This window comes from Paroedura picta, chromosome 3 (assembly GCF_049243985.1).
Source record: "Paroedura picta isolate Pp20150507F chromosome 3, Ppicta_v3.0, whole genome shotgun sequence".
Taxonomy (NCBI): Eukaryota; Metazoa; Chordata; class Lepidosauria; order Squamata; family Gekkonidae; genus Paroedura; species Paroedura picta.
In genome coordinates this window covers 37492290-37511143 of record NC_135371.1, presented here as the reverse complement: position 1 = coordinate 37511143, position 18854 = coordinate 37492290, and the positions used below count along the sequence as shown (strand labels likewise).

Here is an 18854-nt window from a genome sequence, read left to right as displayed (position 1 = left end):
AATATTTCTAAGGGTTCCAGGGCCCAATTCAGCTTGAAAGCACTGTGGGGAAGAGGGGAGCTTCAGTGTCCTCCGATACCCCTTTGTGGTTTACAGAGACCTGTTGCACCAGTTCACTGACAGAAAACAAAAGCAAGTGATAAAAAACGATTAACACCCCCAAGAAGGTACTGCAGAGAGAGGCACAGAAGATCTGTCACGGCCAGTTCCTTCTCTGGGGCATTCAATCTAGGGAGGAATGGCTCAGAAATTCTGATGACTCAGACAAGACACTAAAGACAAAAGAAAAGATACCCAAAGCAGGCTTTTTGGGTTTAGTATGCCCTGAACCTCAAACCACAGCTACCAATGAAAAGGGCTTGTCTTCTTAAAATAGAACTCACACAGAAAGGCATACACAGAAACCCTTGTTGATCAACAGACTATGTTGCTTCTTCAATATAAGGTAATATGAATGGGAACCTGAAAGAAACTTGTGGGGGTGGGTGCATTCCTTTCCCCTGCCTTTGCTCCCTTCCCTCTTCCACTTCTCTAACAATCTTCCCCCTCTTTCTCAGCTCCTCCTCCCCACCTCTCTTTCTGTCCCTTCTCTGCCAATCATCCGCCTTTCTCCCATTCCCTTCTCTGACAATCTCCCCTCTCTTTCTCCCCCTTCTCTTATCTACCCATCTATCCCCCCTCTCCCTTTTGCCCCCACCCCTCCTCCATCAATCTACTCTTTTCCATCTCTGTTAATCTATCTTCTCTATATTACCCTCCATCTTGTTAATATTCTCCCCCACTCTTTCCTTCATTAGCCATGGCAGCTGCAGTACCAGGAAGCTGCTCTGGATCCAGAGCAGGACTCCTGTGGCTGACCCAGGTGCGGCTCCAGGCCGGGTTGCATCGTTATCATCTGGGAGCTGCTCCAGGCCTGGAGAGGTTCCTGGATTCCACCTTGGCCAGGTCCGGAGAGGCTCCCGAATGCCAACACTGATGCAACCAGGCCCAGAAAGGTTCCTGGATGAGCAGCCAACATAGCTGGACCTGGAGAGGCTCCCAGATACTGACACAGCCAGGCCCTGAGAGGGTTCCAGCCTCTGCTGCCACCAGCTAGGAAGAAAAAGACAGGTGCATTGTCTGTGCTTGTGCAGATACTTTCTAAAAAAAATTGGAGGGAATTTAAACATCCTGGTGTATTTGTTGATGATACCAGATTATTCTGCAAACCTGCCCCCTCAGACTTGCAGAAACATCTGTTTAGAGTCAGTGTGACCCTCGTTCACAGATTTAGATATCCATGGATGGGAGCCGTACCTATAGATATATAGGTGTCTAGTGGGGGTGGGGGTGATGTTTCTATGAGCAAATGCTGCCAGTGGGGGGAGCTGTTGCACATCTGAGTGTTTGGGTGGGTTCTATGTCGTTCCTAGTTGTGCATCTCTGTTCTGGGAGGAGTTGGCCGTTTAACTGTCGTTAAGATCTGTGTCGAAGGCTGTGCAGATGACCACTTGAAAACCACAATTAAAATTGGTTTCCTGAAACAAGTGTGTTACAATATCGTTAATGCCCTGCATTGTTCCTTATCCTGACCTGGGTCACACAAAACATAGCCTAGCTATGGGACAGTATGATCAGCAGACTAAAAGATGCAGCTAGATCGTGTTAATCTGCTCAGTTTGCATAATTTATATAAATTGCAGATCTTTATTTATTTTTTGGGTGCCGAATTAAGTGTAGAGTATACACTGCTCTGACTTGAATTTTTTTTCAGTGCGGTATAATTAGTGCTCATACAGGTCACAGGTAGTTAACGGTTTCCAGAATATTTCCTTTTTCTAGTGTGGTAGGAGAAAAGGGATTTCCAGTGAGCTGTTAATATTTCAGATTTAGAAACAGAATGAATCCTAAGGAGTCGAAAGAATAAGCACTGTAGTGGAGAAGAGGGAAAAGAGCTAGCAAAGGAGTCTTGAACAGCCAGGACATGCTATCCATCAGTTGCAGTGGGGAAGAAAATGATCGAGCCAACAAAATCTGCTCAAGATCCCCTGTCCCAGAGAAGTCAAACTGGCCTCAGCCAGAGCTAGGACCTTTTCTGCCCTGGAGCTGGCCTGGTGAGATCTTTCAGGTGAGATCAGGGCCTTGCAGGACTTGAAACAGTTTGCAGGGCCTGTAAGACAGAGCTGTTCCACTGGGCTACGGTTGAGGTTGGAAGAACCCATCAACAAACTGGCCTCCCCACAGAAGCAATAACATCCACAGCACTTCACTCCCGCCTCTTCCCACTAGAGAGAAAGTGGAAGCTTTTTGATTTTTAATATATACTGGATTTTACTGTTAAATCTTGTTTAATCTTGTTTTATTGTTTTTACATCTTGTGAGCTGCCCTGAGCGCTTAGGGAAGGAAGGCATAAAAGTCAGTCAGTCAGTCAAGAAGGAAAGAAAGAAAATTAGTCACTGAGCACTCTTCTCAGCTTGCTCCTAGCTTCAGAATGCCAGCCTCCAGCTGGGACCTGGGGATCCCCCAGAATGACAGTTCATCTCCAGACTACAGAGATCAGTTCCCCTGGAGAAAATGAATGCCTTGTAGGGTAAACTCTATGGCATTGTACCCCACTGAGGTCCCTGTCCCCACCCCAGGCTCCATCCCCAAATCTCCAGGAGTTTCTCCTAGCCATCAGCAGCATGACTGGCATCTCCTCCTAGGCTTTTGCTGCCACTCATACAGGGGCTTGGCTTGGACCTGGCTGGGAACACTGCGGGGGGGGGGGAGAGGGAGCCATGGCCTGGTGGTTGGGGACCACTGCTCTAGAGGAGATAATTTGAAAATCATCAGGAAGTCCCTATTTGAACTATGCTAGGTCACAAAAATAGAAAGCATGCATACTGGATGGGAGTTACACTTCAGGGTAGCAGTGTATGTGAATGAGCAGACTGTGTGATGCGGCGGTAAAGAAGGTGAATGCAGTCTTGGGCTATAGCAACAGAGGCATCACATCAAAATCACAAGATGTCATAGTCCTGCTGTGTGTCGCATTGGAGTATTGTGTGCCATTCTGGAGGCCTCACTTCAGAAAGGAGGTGGACAAAATTGAGAGGACTGCAGAGGAAGGTGATGGGGATGATCTGGGGCCTGGGGACCAAGCCCTCTGAGGAAAGGCCAAGGGACTTGGAAATGTTCAGCCTGGAGAAGAGAGGCTGAGAGGGGACAGGATTGTTGCCTTTAAATAGTTGATAGGTTGTTACTTAGAGGAGGGCAAGGAAAGGTTCCTGTTGGCAGCAGAGGATAGGACCCGCAGTAATTTAAAGCCATGTAGATATCAGGAAAAAACTTTTCACAGTCAGAGTAGTACAGCAGTGGAATTGGTTGCCTAAGGAGGTAGTCAGTTCCCCCTAACCGGCGGTCTTTAAGCAGTAGCTGGACAAATACTTATAATGGATGTTTTAGGCTGATCCTGCATTGAGCAGGGGGTTGGACTGGATGGCCTGTATGTCCCCTTCCAACTCTATGTTTCTATGACATATACATCTTGTCTGTTACCCCCTGCTAGATAGCCTTTGTATTCTGCTCAATCCTGCACACAACAGATCTTACATATTCCAGTAAAACGAGACAGGCAAAATCTTGGTTCTTAGTCTTTTCTCTAGACTCCATATCATAATAAATAAATAAACTGACCATGCCTCATTTGCCTGGCAGGTATATGCTGCATAGATTACCCACTTGGAGAAGGTTTAAAGCAAGTGAGGTTTAAGTCGAAGGAGCCATCACTAGCTCAGGCGTGGGAACGAAAATTACGAGAAGAAAGTATTGCTGTTCCTGAAGGAGAAGGGAGAACAAGGCCCAAAATGTCCGTGATGCGAAGCTACAAAACCTTCAGAGAAAAAAAAAAGGTTCCCTCACGGTTAGTAGTTCCATGCACCAGTTTGGGTTTTAAAAAGATGTCCACAATTATGTGTCTCATTTTTTATCCCATCCCTCTATTGGAGATCTTGGAATAGGGTAGATGGTTTTCCTGTACTGCATATCTACAACAACCCTTGGAGACAGCTGTCTTTACTCCTACCTCTGGAGGCTTTCTGTTCTGCAAGATTTTCAATGACACAAGAAGTTCTATTACTGCAAGAAGGAAAGGGAGACAACATCTTTTGGTTCTTTATTTACTGTTCCTGCCCCTCTTGCCTTTCTCTTTTGACATTTTGTCCATAAGGCTTGCACAGCTCCTGGCAGTATCTGTTTGATGGTCTCAGGGAGACTGAAGAGGCAGGAAAGCCATATTTTGTTTGCAATTTGTAGTCATTGGCCACTATATAAAGACACACAGCATACACTTGGGTAGGGCATCTTCTTGGCATGAAGAAGGTCCCAGGATCAATCCTCAGGTTAAAAGGACTGGGCAGAAGCTGATGTGAAAAACGCAGCCTGAGATAGGGTTGGGAAATACCTAAAGACTTTGGGGTGGAGTTAGGAGTAGTCGGGGCTTCGAATGGGTAGGGGCCTCAGTGGAGCGTAATGCTATGGAGATCACCCTTCAAAGCACCCATTTTCTCCAAGGGAACTGATCTCTTTAGTCGGGAGATGAGCTGTAATTCCAGGGGGTCCACAGGTCCCACCTGGGGGCTGGTGTCCCTAGCCTGAGACCCAGGAGAGCTTCTGCCATTTTCAGTAGACAAAGAGTCTGGTTCCATATAAGGCAGCATCATGTGTGTCTTCATATTTATGTGGCTTTCTCTTTTCTCTCTTCCCTCTCTCTGAAAATCATGGCACATGCTTCATAGAGACAAAGCAGAAGCAGAGGGAGAAACACAACCTGCAAGTACCTGGGCAACTTCTCCTGCAGACTGTCCAATTGTGCTGCGCAAAATAATGGCCAAAGAGGATGGTGTTCTAGACTGCAAGTGTGTTGTGAAAATCCCACTCATTACAGACTTGGAATTTGAGAAGTTTATCACTGCCCCAAGAGACCCTCATCAAATCCTTGTGATATGTGTGCTGTCCTCCAAAACCCAGCCCTATTCTCCGTTCTTCGAGTGGTCTTTAGAAAAGATGTATATAGAGATGCAACATGGCCGATCCTCCCCTTGCATTCAGGTAAGCCTAATTTTGGCATTCAGGACTGCAGTATTGGAGTGGGGCCATGGCTCAGTGAAAGAGAACTGCTTTAAATGCAGAAAGTCTCAAGTTCAATCCCCAATACAAAGGGTCAGGTAACAGGTAATAATGAAACAGTCAAAATACTGTGTTCATTTTGGGACACCACAACTGAAGGAGGATGTAGAGAAATTGGAGTGTGTCCAGAGGAGGCCAACAAAGATGGTGAGGGGCCTGGAGACCAAGACATATGAGGAAACATTGAGGGAGCTTGGTCAGTTTAACCCGAAGAGAAAACTAAAAGGCTGTTATGTAGGATGGAACAGAGTTGTCTTCTGTTTTCCCAGAGGGTCAGACCAGAACCAATGGGATGAAATTAATTCAAAAGAATTTTTGGCCAAACATCTGGAAAGGTTCCTGATAGTTAGAGCAGTTCCTCGGGAGGCGGTGGATTCTCCTTCTTTGGAAGTTTTAAAGAAGAGGCTAGATAGCCATCTGACAGAAATGCTGATTCTGTAAACTGGCAAAAAGGGTTGTGTCAGTGGCTGGCTCTTGTAGCCCTTTCTTGCATGCTCAGGGAAATGCTGATCGCCACTTTGGGGTTGGGAGGTAAATTTCTTCCAGGCCAGACTGGCCAGGTATTCTGGTTTCCTTGTGGGGAGGTTTGATCTGGGCATGAAATTCGGGTCACTGTGGGTGGGCAGGTAGTTGTGAGGTTCCTGCATTGTGCAGGGGGTTAGATTTGATGGCCTAGGAAGTCATGATTCTATGATTCTATGATCTTTCTAACTGCATGATTCTATGATCTTTCCTCTTTCTATACAAAATTGTTGCTCTTCTAAATGAAACAATTTTATTATTTTAAGCAGTCCAGTGCTGCACTCGTTTGCAAATTTAAACTTTGCCAAAAGCGTGAACCTTAATATCAGGCTCTTATGTTATCATCACACAGGCTCTTGTGTTATCAAATGGGGGAGTTCATTTGGGACACTTGTCTTCTAAGCTACTGCACAGAGTGTTTAGCTGGAGACTTCCTGGGCCACCAACAAGAGGAAAGAGATGGATTTCGTGGGTGGCAAACTATGAAGGAGGGGAAATTGTTTGGGCTTTTAAAGACCACTGTTCTGTTGTGTTACTAAGTTCTAAGTTTTTGTTGCATGAAAAGTAAAAATGTTTTTACTCTCTTTGAATTATTGCAAGATTCGTTCCAAGTTCTGCCTCACAGAACTCACAAGCTGAGGTTAAAACGCTTCTTCCATTCATGGCAGCTTCCATCCTTTTGCTGAGCTTTGGTATAGAGCAACACATGACAAATGTCTCTTATCTAGGGATGCCAGCCTCCGGATGGGACCTGGGGATCCCCTGGTTTTATAGCTCCTTTCCATATTAAAGATAATTCCCCAGGAGAAAATGGTGCTTTGGAGGTGGGCTCCATAGCATTATATTCCACTAGGACCCTCCCCACCACAAATCCTGCCCATTCCCAGCTCTACCCCCAAAGTCACCAGGTATTTCCCAACCCAGAGCTGGCAGCCCTAGCCATATCTGCCACTTGACTTCTTTGGGAAGAGAGGAGTTGAGTAGATTTCATTGGAGAAGCTGGAGATTTTTTTCTTTTTCTTCACAATATTGTGGTCTTCACAATATTGTTGTCTTCACAATATCGTTGTCAATGGTGTTTCATCAGACTGGAGGGAGGTGAGTAACAGGGTACCTCAGGGCTCGTTGCTCGGTCCAGTACTTTTAAACATATTTATTAATGATCTAGATGAGGGGGTGGAGGGACTACTCATCAAGTTTGCAGATGACACCAAATTGGGAGGACTGGCAAATACTCCGGAAGATAGAGACAGAGTTCAACGAGAACTGAACACAATGGAAAAATGGGCAAATGAGAACAAGATGCAATTTAATAAAGATAAGTGTAAAGTTCTGCATCTGGGTCAGAAAAATGAAAAGCATGCCTACTGGATGGGGGATACGCTTCTAGGTAACACTGTGTGTGAATGAGACCTTGGGGTACTTGTGGATTGTAAACTAAACATGAGCAGGCAGTGTGATGCAGCGGTAAAAAAGGTGAATGGGCTGTATTTTGGGCTGTATCAACAGGGGCATCACATCAAAATCACAAGATGTCATAGTCCCATTGTATACGGCACTGGTCAGACCACACCTGGAGTACTGTGTGCAGTTCTGGAGGCCTCACTTCAAGGACGTAGATAAAATTGAAAGGGTACAGAGGAGAGCGACGAGGATGATCTGGGGCCAAGGGACCAAGCCCTGTGAAGATAGGTTGAGGAACTTGGGAATGTTCAGCCTGGAGAAAAGGAGGTTGAGAGGGGACATGATAGCCCTCTTTAAGTATTTGAAAGGTTGTCATTTGGAGGAGGGCAGGATGCTGTTCCCATTGGCTGCAGAGGAAAAAACACGCAGTAATGGGTTTAACTACAAGTACAACGATATAGGCTAGATATCAGGGAAAAAAAATTCACAGTCAGAGTAGTTCAGCAGTGGAATAGGCTGCCTAAGGAGGTGGTGAGCTCCCCCTCACTGGCAGTCTTCAAGCAAAGGTTGGATACACACTTTTCTTGGATGCTTTAGGATGCTTTGGGCTGATCCTGCATTGAGCAGGGGGTTGGACTAGATGGCCTGTATGGCCCCTTCCAACTCTATGATTCTATGATTCTGTCCTCTTTCAGGCTCTGACAGTTGCTGTACCGTGTGACCACTAGGTAGAAGAACAGAAGCACATTTCCCTTTTCGTGGGGGTCTTCGTTTCCATTCTTCCAGAAGAAGCTTTGGTTAGCCCCAGTTTCCCATTACCACCTAGTGGTTTAAGTGGGATAGGGAGGAAAACGAAGGCCCGCTTAACTCTGAAGAAACGAAAGCTAAGGCACTCTGAGTCGGTGCTTTTCCAGCTCCTTCCTCTTCTACTAAGAAATGTCCTTTGGCCATCTCCATCTCCCTGCCTACCAGAGCTTTTAGTTTGGTTCTTGATAGCATCCAATTTATCCTATGTATTTGCTTGGAGTGCAAATCTCATGACCTTAAGGTTGAACATTTGGCTTCCCTTTCAGTGCAGGCACGATCCCTACCGCTTCCTGAAGTATGACCTAGACAGCCCAATGAACAAGAAGCCTCCTCTTCTCATCCAGAAGCATGGTGTCATTCCAGGAATGGTGGTGGTACGTGTTCTATCATTTCCCTGCTTGTGTGGCCCTTTCATCCAATGCTACAGTGGAATCTTTATGGCAGATTACATCAAGTGCTAGAGCAAAGGCCCACGTTCTGAGAATGATCTATTAGCAGCAAGCAAACTTGCAGAAGCCCACTTAGATCCTGGCAGATGGGAGGTGGCTGATGCTTTTTCTGTATGGTTTTGGTTTGGGTCTGACCAGAGTTATACACACTAGCACAAAGCACCTGTCCTTGCCTGGCCATAAGGTGGCCAGGTGTCCCCTGGCTACCAGAAGGTAATAGGGGGTAGGATTTCCAGATTTAAGCTGGGAAACTCCTGGAGATTTGAGGATGGAGCTTGGGGAGGCCAGGGATCTCAGTGGGATAAAATACCTTAGAACCCTACTCTCCAAAGCACCCATATTTTCCAGAGGAATTGATCTCTGTAGTCCAGAAATGAGCTGTAACTCCAGGGAATCTCGAGGTCCCACCTAGAAGTTGGCATCCCAACCTGGCCATCCTCTTGTCCACTATTCTTGCTGGAGGATCTTGATATTAGAGGCTGGGCTTTTTTGTGCATCTTTATACTCATGTATACTTATTCACACTACCCGTGTTTGAGCTGCAGCTGTGTTTAACGTGCGTCTAAAGAGCAGTCAACCCATTTATTTGCAAAGAGGCATAGCTACCGCTGGGCAGGTGATATTGCTTTTTAAAAGAATGAGTTGTTTTAGAATTCACATTGCAATAGATTTCTTTTATGTTCTTTTTTCATTATGTCCCAGAGACCTGCTCATTTCCCTCTTGTTCTTAGTTCCCATTTTCCTTGAATGAGGAGAGAAAAAGTAGCCTAGACCGGGAAATAGGAGGCATGCACGAGTCCCCCACACACACACACACACACAGTGGCCTGGCACGGCGTCTGGGTGAGACAGAGGGCAAGTTTATGGGTAATGCATCCACAAGTAGGCTTTGTGACTGCATTGAGCCCATAGTCCTTTCTTGTATTAGTACGTGGGAATCCCTGTTGAAAGCTATTGAGCGTCAAAACAGCAGCACACAAATATTCCTCGTCCTAGGCTTACGTCATGGCCACCCCCCACTTCAAGAAATAAACAGAGCTCTGAGAAGCATAGCCCATGTCTGCATCTTCTCTTGAAATAGAATCCCTGCCGCTATCTAGACTAGAGTCAGCACAAGTAGGGAAATGAACAAATCCCGAATGAAATTGTCAGATGCCTTTGCAAATTTCACAGGTGGCTTGTGATGTTTCAGTATTAATTAACATTTATTCAAGCACATAGGGCCTGGGTACTAAGCCTAGCCATTGCAACTTTGCTACAGGAGAAAAGGTTAACATTTAAAGCAACTAATTAATCAGACTACTTAATTATTTTAAGTGAAAGCCCAAAGCTTCAAGGACATACCTGATAGGTCAAAGAGGAAGGAATAATTCTACAGGTAACTAATGAAGGTCAGGAGGACCAAGCAAATCAGAAGGCTCTGGCTCTTCGATTAGTTTCCTTTCAGAAACGACAATCAAGTAGCATGAAAATAAAGATGGGGTGTTAGTTTGGATGGATGTTAATTTTGGTCTGAATGACCACAAATAAGATTTGAGCTTTGATAGATATGTCAACAGATACTCTAGTAAATTGATTCTGTAACATAAATCCATGGTTAATAAAACTCCTGTACCATTGACTCTAGTGCACCATTGTCTATTTCATTTATTAAAACATTTATATCTCACTTTGCCCCAAAGTTTTAAGATAGTTTCCAAAGTAGCTTAAAAAAAAGGTATCCCAAAGAAGAGACAATAGTCAGAAACATTTAACACCAGGGCATCAAAAGCATTCCCAAACAAAATACTCTTTTGCATAGCAGTGTTTTCCACAGCTGTTTAAGCGTTTGGGAAAGAAGCAAACAGATCTGTCTTTGGAAACACTTCCAGAATTTCCATACCACTACTGAGAAAGATGCTAGGCATGTGGGCATTCAGTTTTTCACTCCTGCTTATTGTTCCCCAAAATTCTCCTGTATTATGAAGGCTGTTCCGTATTTCCCAGGAGAAAAGGCTAGATGTTGTACTTCAGGTTGGGCTGTTAATGACTTTTGCTCTCCATATACTGACTGGCTACTGTGTAGGTTCTCTTACTCTAATGAACTTCATTATTTGTCAGCTTGAGCAGCATGTCCATTTTTTCTTCCATCCAATTAGCGGCCCTAGTCAAAAGTGTGTTATCGTTTTCTTTTAAATGAATAGAGTGGGGATGCTAGAAACTGTGAGTAGGAAGAATGTGACAGCAAAAGTTAATATAAACTGCTCAATATACGAAGCTTTGCATATGTGCAATGCTGAAATCATGGGGACACCTACTTGGAAAGAAGCCACATTGAACTTAGTGGGACTTGGCATACTTGTTCCTATTATGAGAAGACAAGAACCCCTGGAACACACAATGATGCCAGGAAAAGTTAAAGGCAGCAGGGACAGAGATCTGGATTGATTCAGTCAAGGAAGTCCCAGGCATGCATTTGAAAGACCTGTTAATGACAGGATGCTGTAGAGCAGGGGTAGTCAACCTGTGGTCCTCCAGATGTCCATGGACTACAATTCCCATGAGCCCCTGCCAGCATTTGCATTTGTATTTGCTGGCAAGGGCTCATGGGAATTGTAGTCCACGGACATCTGGAGGACCAAAGGTTGATTTACCCCTGCTGTAGTGGACATTATTTCATAGGGTCTCCATGAGCTGGAAGTGAGGTGGAGATACTTAACATGCCCACAAGCATTCATAGATTTGGAGTGTAAATGGTTTTCCTCCATCATGGCCCATTCCTTCAGTGTTTGCTAAAATTACAATAAGAAACTGCTGAAGGCACATGCCCTGTGACTGATGCACTTCCTGTAGAGAATCCTGTATCATGCTATTTACCTATCCGTTGCAGGCAGATTATGCAAGCTGCCTTATAAAGGGACAGCAAACAGTATAAATAATGAAATATCCCTGGTGCTCTTTCTCATTACCTCTTTGCCTAAGGGTTTTTCCCTTAGCATGACAAATGTGTCGTTGCTACCTGTGTGCTGGAGGGAGTCCAGGTATCTTCCCTCTGGCGAGGGAGTGTCATATTTCCCAAGCACTCTCACAGCGTATTTTGTACTTGGGGAAGAAAAGGTGGTTTTCAAAGTACATCTGTGGCTATTGTGATTGTTGTGTGAACATCATGGACACCTACTGAATGTGGCCCTTGACACCAGTGGTGAATGCAAGTGAAGCAGTGCCAACCCGTTATGCCATTTTGTGCTCTTTAAATTCTTTGCCAGAAACTGTTTCCTACCCTAATTTCCTATCCTATCACCCCAGAGTAGGTAGGTCATGCAGACTAAAAAGCTAAGCATGAATCAGACCGTGCCACCCCCACTGTAGTAATGTCCTGTGGCTTCATCAATGGTTTGATTTTCAAAATTACTGTGTTCTTAGAGGGCTCTGTCCGATACTGGAGACCACAGCTGATACATTCTCCTTTGAGAGACAGAGGAAGCACAGCAGTGTTCTCCCTCTGGCCATTATTAGTGGCTTAGATATTGTGTCTTGACCTTTGGAGGGGAGGGGTGTTAGGACCTTCTGAACTAGTTAAAAGGCAGCTGGAGCACACATTCACTGGACGGACTCACCGGCTCTACAGATAATTAGCATCAGTGGGGATTAGATTAAATACAAATATTAGGATTTGGCATCAAATATTAATGCTGTATCTCTACATTATTAATACATCAATAGAGCAACGTCCCAGCATTAGTTATTCCTAAATCACTTGAAGATTTTGAATTACACTCCTGCTCCATACTAATTTGACGTGCAACACCTGCCTCCTCTCTTTTAATAGCCCTACTAAGGAAAGATGAAAAGGCACAATTTCTCCTTGATCTGTTTTACCACCCAGGTTGCAAAACTGCTATGACGATCTCGGTTTTAGAGGACAAGAAAATGGAGACAACAATAGAAGGCCTTATCCAGGATGATGAAGAAGAAAAGTTGGTTAATATACCTTGCTTTTCACTATCAGAAGGAGTCCCAGAGTGGTTTACAATCATCTTCCCTTCCCTTCCTCTCCCCACAAAAGACACCCTGTGAGGTAGGTGGGGCTGAGGGAGCTCAGTCAGGACTGGGCTGTGAGAACAGCTCTATCAGGACTGTGACTAGTCCAAGGTCACCTAGATGGCTGCATGTGGAAGAGGAGCAGGGAATCAAACCTGGCTTGCCAGATTAAAAGTAACCACTACGCCATTCTGGCTCAGTCGTACAAACGATGTAAAACAGCAGTGTTGAGGAGATCATTTTTCTAAAGGTAATAGGGCTTTATTATAACAGAATGCATCAGGAAGACCTGCCACGAGCCGCAAGGGAGTGGCGGGCTATAAATCTAATAATAATAATAATAATAATAAAAGATGCTTTTATAGAAGGAAAGGGATTGTGAACTACACCCCAGTAGACATCTGTTTGCTGTAGGCATTATCCTCCTTTGACTGCTTTGTTTGTACACTCATGCAATGCCAATTTTGGGAGCAAAGCATCAGGGTGTAGCCAAATTAACCACTATACCATGCTGGATGTGATTCATTGTCCCAAATCCCATGTGTTATGCAGAAGATATACTACTCAGTTGAATGGCTGGGAATCTCTCCCCTCCCAGTTATGGCTGGAAAGATAAAGCTCCTTTCTTGGGAGCCTTGGCATGTAAGGAGAGATGCTTTTATTTGGGTTTGTTGACAGAGGCGCCAAGTCAGATAAGAAAGAGATTTTCAATGAAAGCCCTTCTGTGTTCCAAAGCATTTCTTTTCTGATGCTTGTAAACCCTGTTTGCAGAAATGTTACGTATTAGTCTCGTTGGGTGGGGAAGCTTGCACTTCCAAGGGTTCCAATGCTGTTATTCGTCCTCTCCAGCATGACCTCCCTCCAATAGATTTAATCATATCACACTGAGAGCCATTTTGGTGTAGTGGTTAGGAGTGTGGACTTCTAATCTGGCATGCCGGATTCGATTCTGCACTCCCCCACATGCAGCCAGCTGGGTGACCTTGGGCTCGCCACAGCACTGGTAAAACTGTTCTGACTGGGCAGTGATATCAGGGCTCTCTCAGCCTTACCCACCCCACAGGGTGTCTGTTGTGGGGAGATGAATAGGAAGGCAACTGTAAGCTGCTTTGAGCTTCCTTCGGGAAGGGAAAAGCGGCATATAAGAAACAACTCTTCTTCTTCTTCATATTGCTAACATAAGGCCTTGAAGTTGCTTCTGACACATCTGCCCCTACAATAGTCCTTGATCCTCATGAAAATGGGCTCTGGGGGAGTTATAAAGGTTGCCTGAGTATTTTGATTCTTCTTAGAAGGGGCAGGGTCCGGCGCTGGAGCTGCTGGCATGGCAGCGGGTGGTAGCCGTTGCGGCGGGTGGGTGGCGGTGCGCTGCCATTGGTGTGGTGGAGGGCCAGGCGTCGCGGAGGCCGCAGGCGGGCTGAGGTAGCTTGCAGCGGCAGGGTGTGTGGCGAGGCAGCGGCCATCCGGGACGCAGCAGCCATCAGAGCAAGGAAATGGTGGTGAGCGGCTGCAGGTAGGGAAGCTGGAAGGGGGCTGGTTCGGGAGGCACTTTGCGCCTCCCGATTGGTCCCTTGCCGGTGGACTGACACTCAGAGATCCCAATTGGCAGGCGCTTTGTGCCTCCCGATTGGACAGAGCAGAAGCAAGGTATCAATCGTGAGCCGCATTGCGCGCGGCTCGCAATTGGTCCCTTGCCGGTGGACTGACACTCGGAGGGCCCAATTGGCAGGCGCAAAACGCCTGCTAATTGGGCCCTCCGAGTGTCAATCCAGAGGAAGGGGCCTACGGGCACCCTTTCTCATCACGGACAGGGCCCACCCTTGGAGCCCTTAACCGATTATTTAATCCGCTCCGCTAGGAGTGGGTTAAAGATATAAACTTCCTTCAAATAAGCTTACTAGAATTGTGAATTTCTTAAGCACATTTCAGCCACCTTAAGAGGCTAGCCTTCTAGCTATATTAGGAAAAGTGGGATATGCTTACAATAAACATGCTTAGAATGACTTTCTTAAAGTTGTATGAGTGTAGACCACCTTCATAACACCAAGATGAATACAGTAGAATGTGAGCCAGATATTATCTAGGAAATGTATGTGCTTACCTCTCCAGGGTTCTACTCAAGCTGGCTTACAAGTAAAAGCGATACCATACAATCATAAGACATAATAAATTAGCCACATAAAAACCAAATAAGTGCCTTAAAAGTCATTAAAAACAAGCCATTAGCAAGTAAAGAGAGATGCCTGTGGTGACTATTCCCTTTCAAGCTGTGTGTATGGTTAAGTGCTGTCAAGTTCCTTCGGATTTAAGGTGACTTTCTGTATTAATGCCCTCCAAAATCTCATTAACAGCCATGCTCAGGTCTTGCAAACTGAGGACCATGGCTTCCTTTATTGAGCCAATCCATCTCATGCTGGGTCTTCCTTTTTTCCTAGCACTTTCAACTTTTCCTAATATTATTGTCTTTTCCAGTGACTCTGATCTACTCATAATGTAACCAAAATACAATAGCCTCACTTTAGTCATTTTTACTTCTAGGGAGAGTTTATTTTTCAGGGTACAAGAGGCAGCTTGGAGACAGCCAGCTTGGTATAGTGGTTAGGAGTGTGGACTTCTAACCTGGCGAGCTGGATTCGATTCTGCACCCCCCCCCACTTTGACCCATTATGCACGGGGGGAATAATGCACATTCGGGGTGGAATGGCGGCAACTAAAATCACCGTTAACGCACAGTGCCGGCTGCAACTGGCCGCAGCTTTGGTGCATGCCACCGAAAAAGCCACGTTAGCGAAACGCGGAAGAAAGCGCAGCTTCCGGGTGACCGGGGCGCAACCAGAGGCGGCGCCGGGATCGCCGCATGCATAATCAGTTACTCTGGGTTTTGCTGCCGTCACGCCCCATCCCGTGCATAACCGGTGTGCGTTGCGTCTTCCCCCTCCGCGTTTTCCATGTGACCCGAAATCACCGTTTCGGCGGCTGTGCATAATGGGCCATACAGCCAGCTGGGTGACCTTGGGCTCACCAAAGCACTGATAAAACTGCCCTGACTGAGCAGTAATATCAGGGCTCTCTCAGCCTCACCCACCTCACAGGGTGTCTGTTGTGGGGAGAGGAATGGGAAGGCAACTGTAAGCCACTCTGAGACTCCTTCGGTTAGAGAAAAGCGACATATGAGAACCAACTCTTCTTCTTCTTCTTCTTCTTCTTCTTCTACATGAAGCTGCCTTACTCTGAATCAGATCCTGGTCCATCCAGCTTAGTGTTGCCTGCTCAGACTAACAGTGACTCTGCAAGGTCTCAGGCTGTCTTTCATTTCACCTATTCCCTGGTTCTTTTAACTGGAGAGCATGGGAATTCAGCCTGGGACCTTCTGTATGCAAAACAGGGGATTTTCTGGTGAGACTCAGCCCCTTTCCTGAATACATATCCTATTCGTCAAGGTACACACAAAATATTTGCCCCTCCAAGAATGGATCATGCATTTAAACCTGTACCTCCAATTCAAAAGAACAGGAAAGGTATTTGTAAGTGGGCAACCCATGGCAATCACCTGTGTATTCATGGGTCTCCTCTGAGTAGGATAACGAGTACACAGGGGCCATTCTTCTTCTTAGGCAGAATTGGGCAAGCCTAGAGGGTACATATGAGCCTGTATTACTGATGTCCTACATTAAGGGGATTAATACATCAAGGAAGACTACACTGTAGACAGACTTCAGTGCAGTCACTGGTGCAAGGAGTTGTCTGCTTTATAAGTGAAACTGCAGTACAAGAATTTCAAATAGCAGAACTAGCTGGAAATAAAGCCCACTTGGGCTGATTGTGCAGGTCCCAAGGTCGTTTTCTCTTGATCTTTACCCAATGAGTGTTTAATCTGCTTTGGGAATGCATAGACTAACAGCTAGGGTAATAAAATATACTACAAATACATTACATGGCAAGTACAATGGTTCATAATTAGAAGATCTAATTTATCAATAGAGGTGCTTGTTCTCTCATCCATGTCTTATCTATGTTTACTTAGAAACACAGCCTGTATTCAACAGGGCATATTCCCAGACCCACGTTCACCGTTTGTCTGATTTGCGCCCTTTAAGAATCACACCTACTTTTTTTTCCTATTTAAAATGTATCCTTTTCTTTTTTTTTGACAGGGGACCCAAAGCAGTTAACAAGAACCACACCACCCAAAACTATAAAATGAAAATATATAAATAACCCACCTAAAAACACTCAAATACGAGGAAAAGAACATAAAGGATTCTAAGTAATTGTGCAAAGTTCTATGAAAGCACAACCAAATGAAAACATTATTTCTGAATTAGTCAACGGTATTGAACACTGTGGTCTTCTTTCAAACTTCAGTTAGGGTGTAAAAACTGAGTGAGGTCAGCAGCCTTGAGCAATCTCATGTAGAGAGCTGGGCCTTTGTACAGAGACATCGATAAGAAATTACAGAGTGGCAAGTCCGGCTCAGCAAAACATAAAAATATAGGGGCAATACTGTAAGCCCTTACCAAAATGTTCATTACTGCCTCTGGCCTCCTGACTTGATACTTGCAACAATCCTGCACCTTCTTAAACATGGCATTATACATGTTAAAAATTTCCCCTGCCTTCTACAAACTGCAAAGGTTGGTTTCGCATCCCAGGCTTGTTGTCCATCCCTGCTGACAGCTTTTGCAACAATGGCCCACGAGAGGGAGCTGCTGATGCTCTGCACTGTCACAGCAGTGACAGGAGAAGACGGCCAGCACAAAGGCAGCGCTAGAACTTGTTTAGTGAGGTTTTGTTTGTTTGTTTCTTGCGTGGAAGCCACACTACAAGATCTAGGTCACACATGGGGTGGAGTTGGTTCTTATATGCCGCTTTTCTCTACCCGAAGGAGTCTCAAAGTGGCTTACAGTTGCCTTCCCTTTCCTCTCCCCGCAACAGACACCCTGTGAGGTGGGTGAGGCTGAGAGAGCCCTGATATTAGTGCTCAGTCAGAACAGCTTTATCAGTACTGTGGTGAGTCCAAGGTCACCCAGCTGGCTGCATGTGGGGGAGTGCGGAATCAAACCCAGCTTGCCAGATTAGATGTCAGCGCTCATAACCACTCCACCAAGCCTGGCTCTCAATGTTTTAATGTAGTGATATGTTGTAAACTGCCCTGAGCTGGTATCTGGAAGGGGCGGTTATATAAATCCAAGCAATAAATTAAATAAATACATTTGGTAGTCACTTATAATTGAATATTCAATTGTATTTCATTGCTCAGAACAGGCAATTGCCCTGTCTATATATTTGTATTAACCCCCATCCTACCAAGGGTATATTATTTCTGATCCTACATTATTATTATTATTCAAATCTCAGTGTTCCTGCCACATGTCTTGTTTCTCATGGATCCACTAGTACTAATGGGGGGTGATTCTGGTAAAATTAGTGATTACTGCTTTGGTCACAGTTAAAAACTAAGCCAGCAAATTCCTAGTCAGAGTGTGAGGTGTAGTGGGAGGAAGGTAGTTCCTTCTGCAGGATTTTGTTGTTGCCTCTGGAAGTTCATAGATCAGTGCCTCATTCTTGCAGTGATGGGGAGAGCATTGCCTCTCACAGGCCGGGGCTGTGTTTGGCGTTCAGAGTTTGGGGCTGTAGCTTATCGTTGGAAAAACAGTGCCAGGTTTGCTCCACAGCATCTCCAGCCGTAGTAGCTGTTGGAAAAGGTCTTGCTCTGCCTGAAACCCTGGAGAACTATTGCTAGTCGGAGAAGCTAACACGGATGGTCCGATCCAGGATAGGGCAGCTTCTGACATCTGGCTGTTTTCTGCTTCCCAGTAGCAAACAACATGATATATTCAACATTGAACGATGTGTGGGAAGAGCATGCGTGTACAACTGTCTCTGTCCCTTATGTCTTGGTGAAAACATTTAAGAGTACTGTGCAAAACAGGAAAAGGAAACTGCTTGGCCCGAGCTTTCAGACTTAGTTTTAATTTTTTACTTTTTTAAAACTGAAAAACATTTTTTTTTACCTCCTCCTCCTCCTTCCTGTCTATTTGTCAACAGATGTACTCTGGAGGGAAGCCAGTCTTTGGGGGCTGTGTTTTCAACGGATACAGCTACAGCAAGAGGGACTTTCTGAAGCAGATCGCCCAGGCTCGCCTTGACTGCAAGATGGGTCACTTCCTGCCTCAGAGTTTCAAATTTAGGTAAACCAGGAAGAACAGAGGAAAGGAAAGAGGAAAATGGGGAGAGGGGAAGGGTGAGATGCTACAAAGGGAATGGGATGCTTCTTGTGAATGGCTCTAAGGTGCCTACAAGGGAATGAGAAGAGTGGTTTAAAAAAGAAAAGAGAAGCCAGAACTAAATGACATTCCTCCCTGTGGTGTTTCAGGTTTCCAAAGATGAGGTTTGTCGACTGACTGAAGATTTAATCATTCTGCTTTTAATCAAGTGATCAATTACGTTTACTAAAAAATGGTACCTAACAAAAGAATTCCGTGCAAATGCATTCTGAGTCT

General features: G+C 45.2%; 1 protein-coding gene across 3 annotated transcripts in view; it reads left to right on the top strand.

Annotated features, from left to right (window-relative positions):
* Window positions 1-18854, top strand: part of C3H3orf20 (chromosome 3 C3orf20 homolog) — an 83299-nt gene that overhangs the window by 35906 nt on the left and 28539 nt on the right. For 2 of the 3 annotated variants that reach the window (XM_077325330.1, XM_077325329.1), the window contains exons 11-14: window positions 3680-3884; window positions 4759-5071; window positions 8149-8256; window positions 18400-18542. In XM_077325330.1, the coding sequence (XP_077181445.1) occupies window positions 3680-3884; window positions 4759-5071; window positions 8149-8256; window positions 18400-18542 (769 nt within the window). The remainder of the gene's footprint in view (window positions 1-3679; window positions 3885-4758; window positions 5072-8148; window positions 8257-18399; window positions 18543-18854) is intronic. The other variant, XM_077325331.1, reaches the window with a different exon arrangement.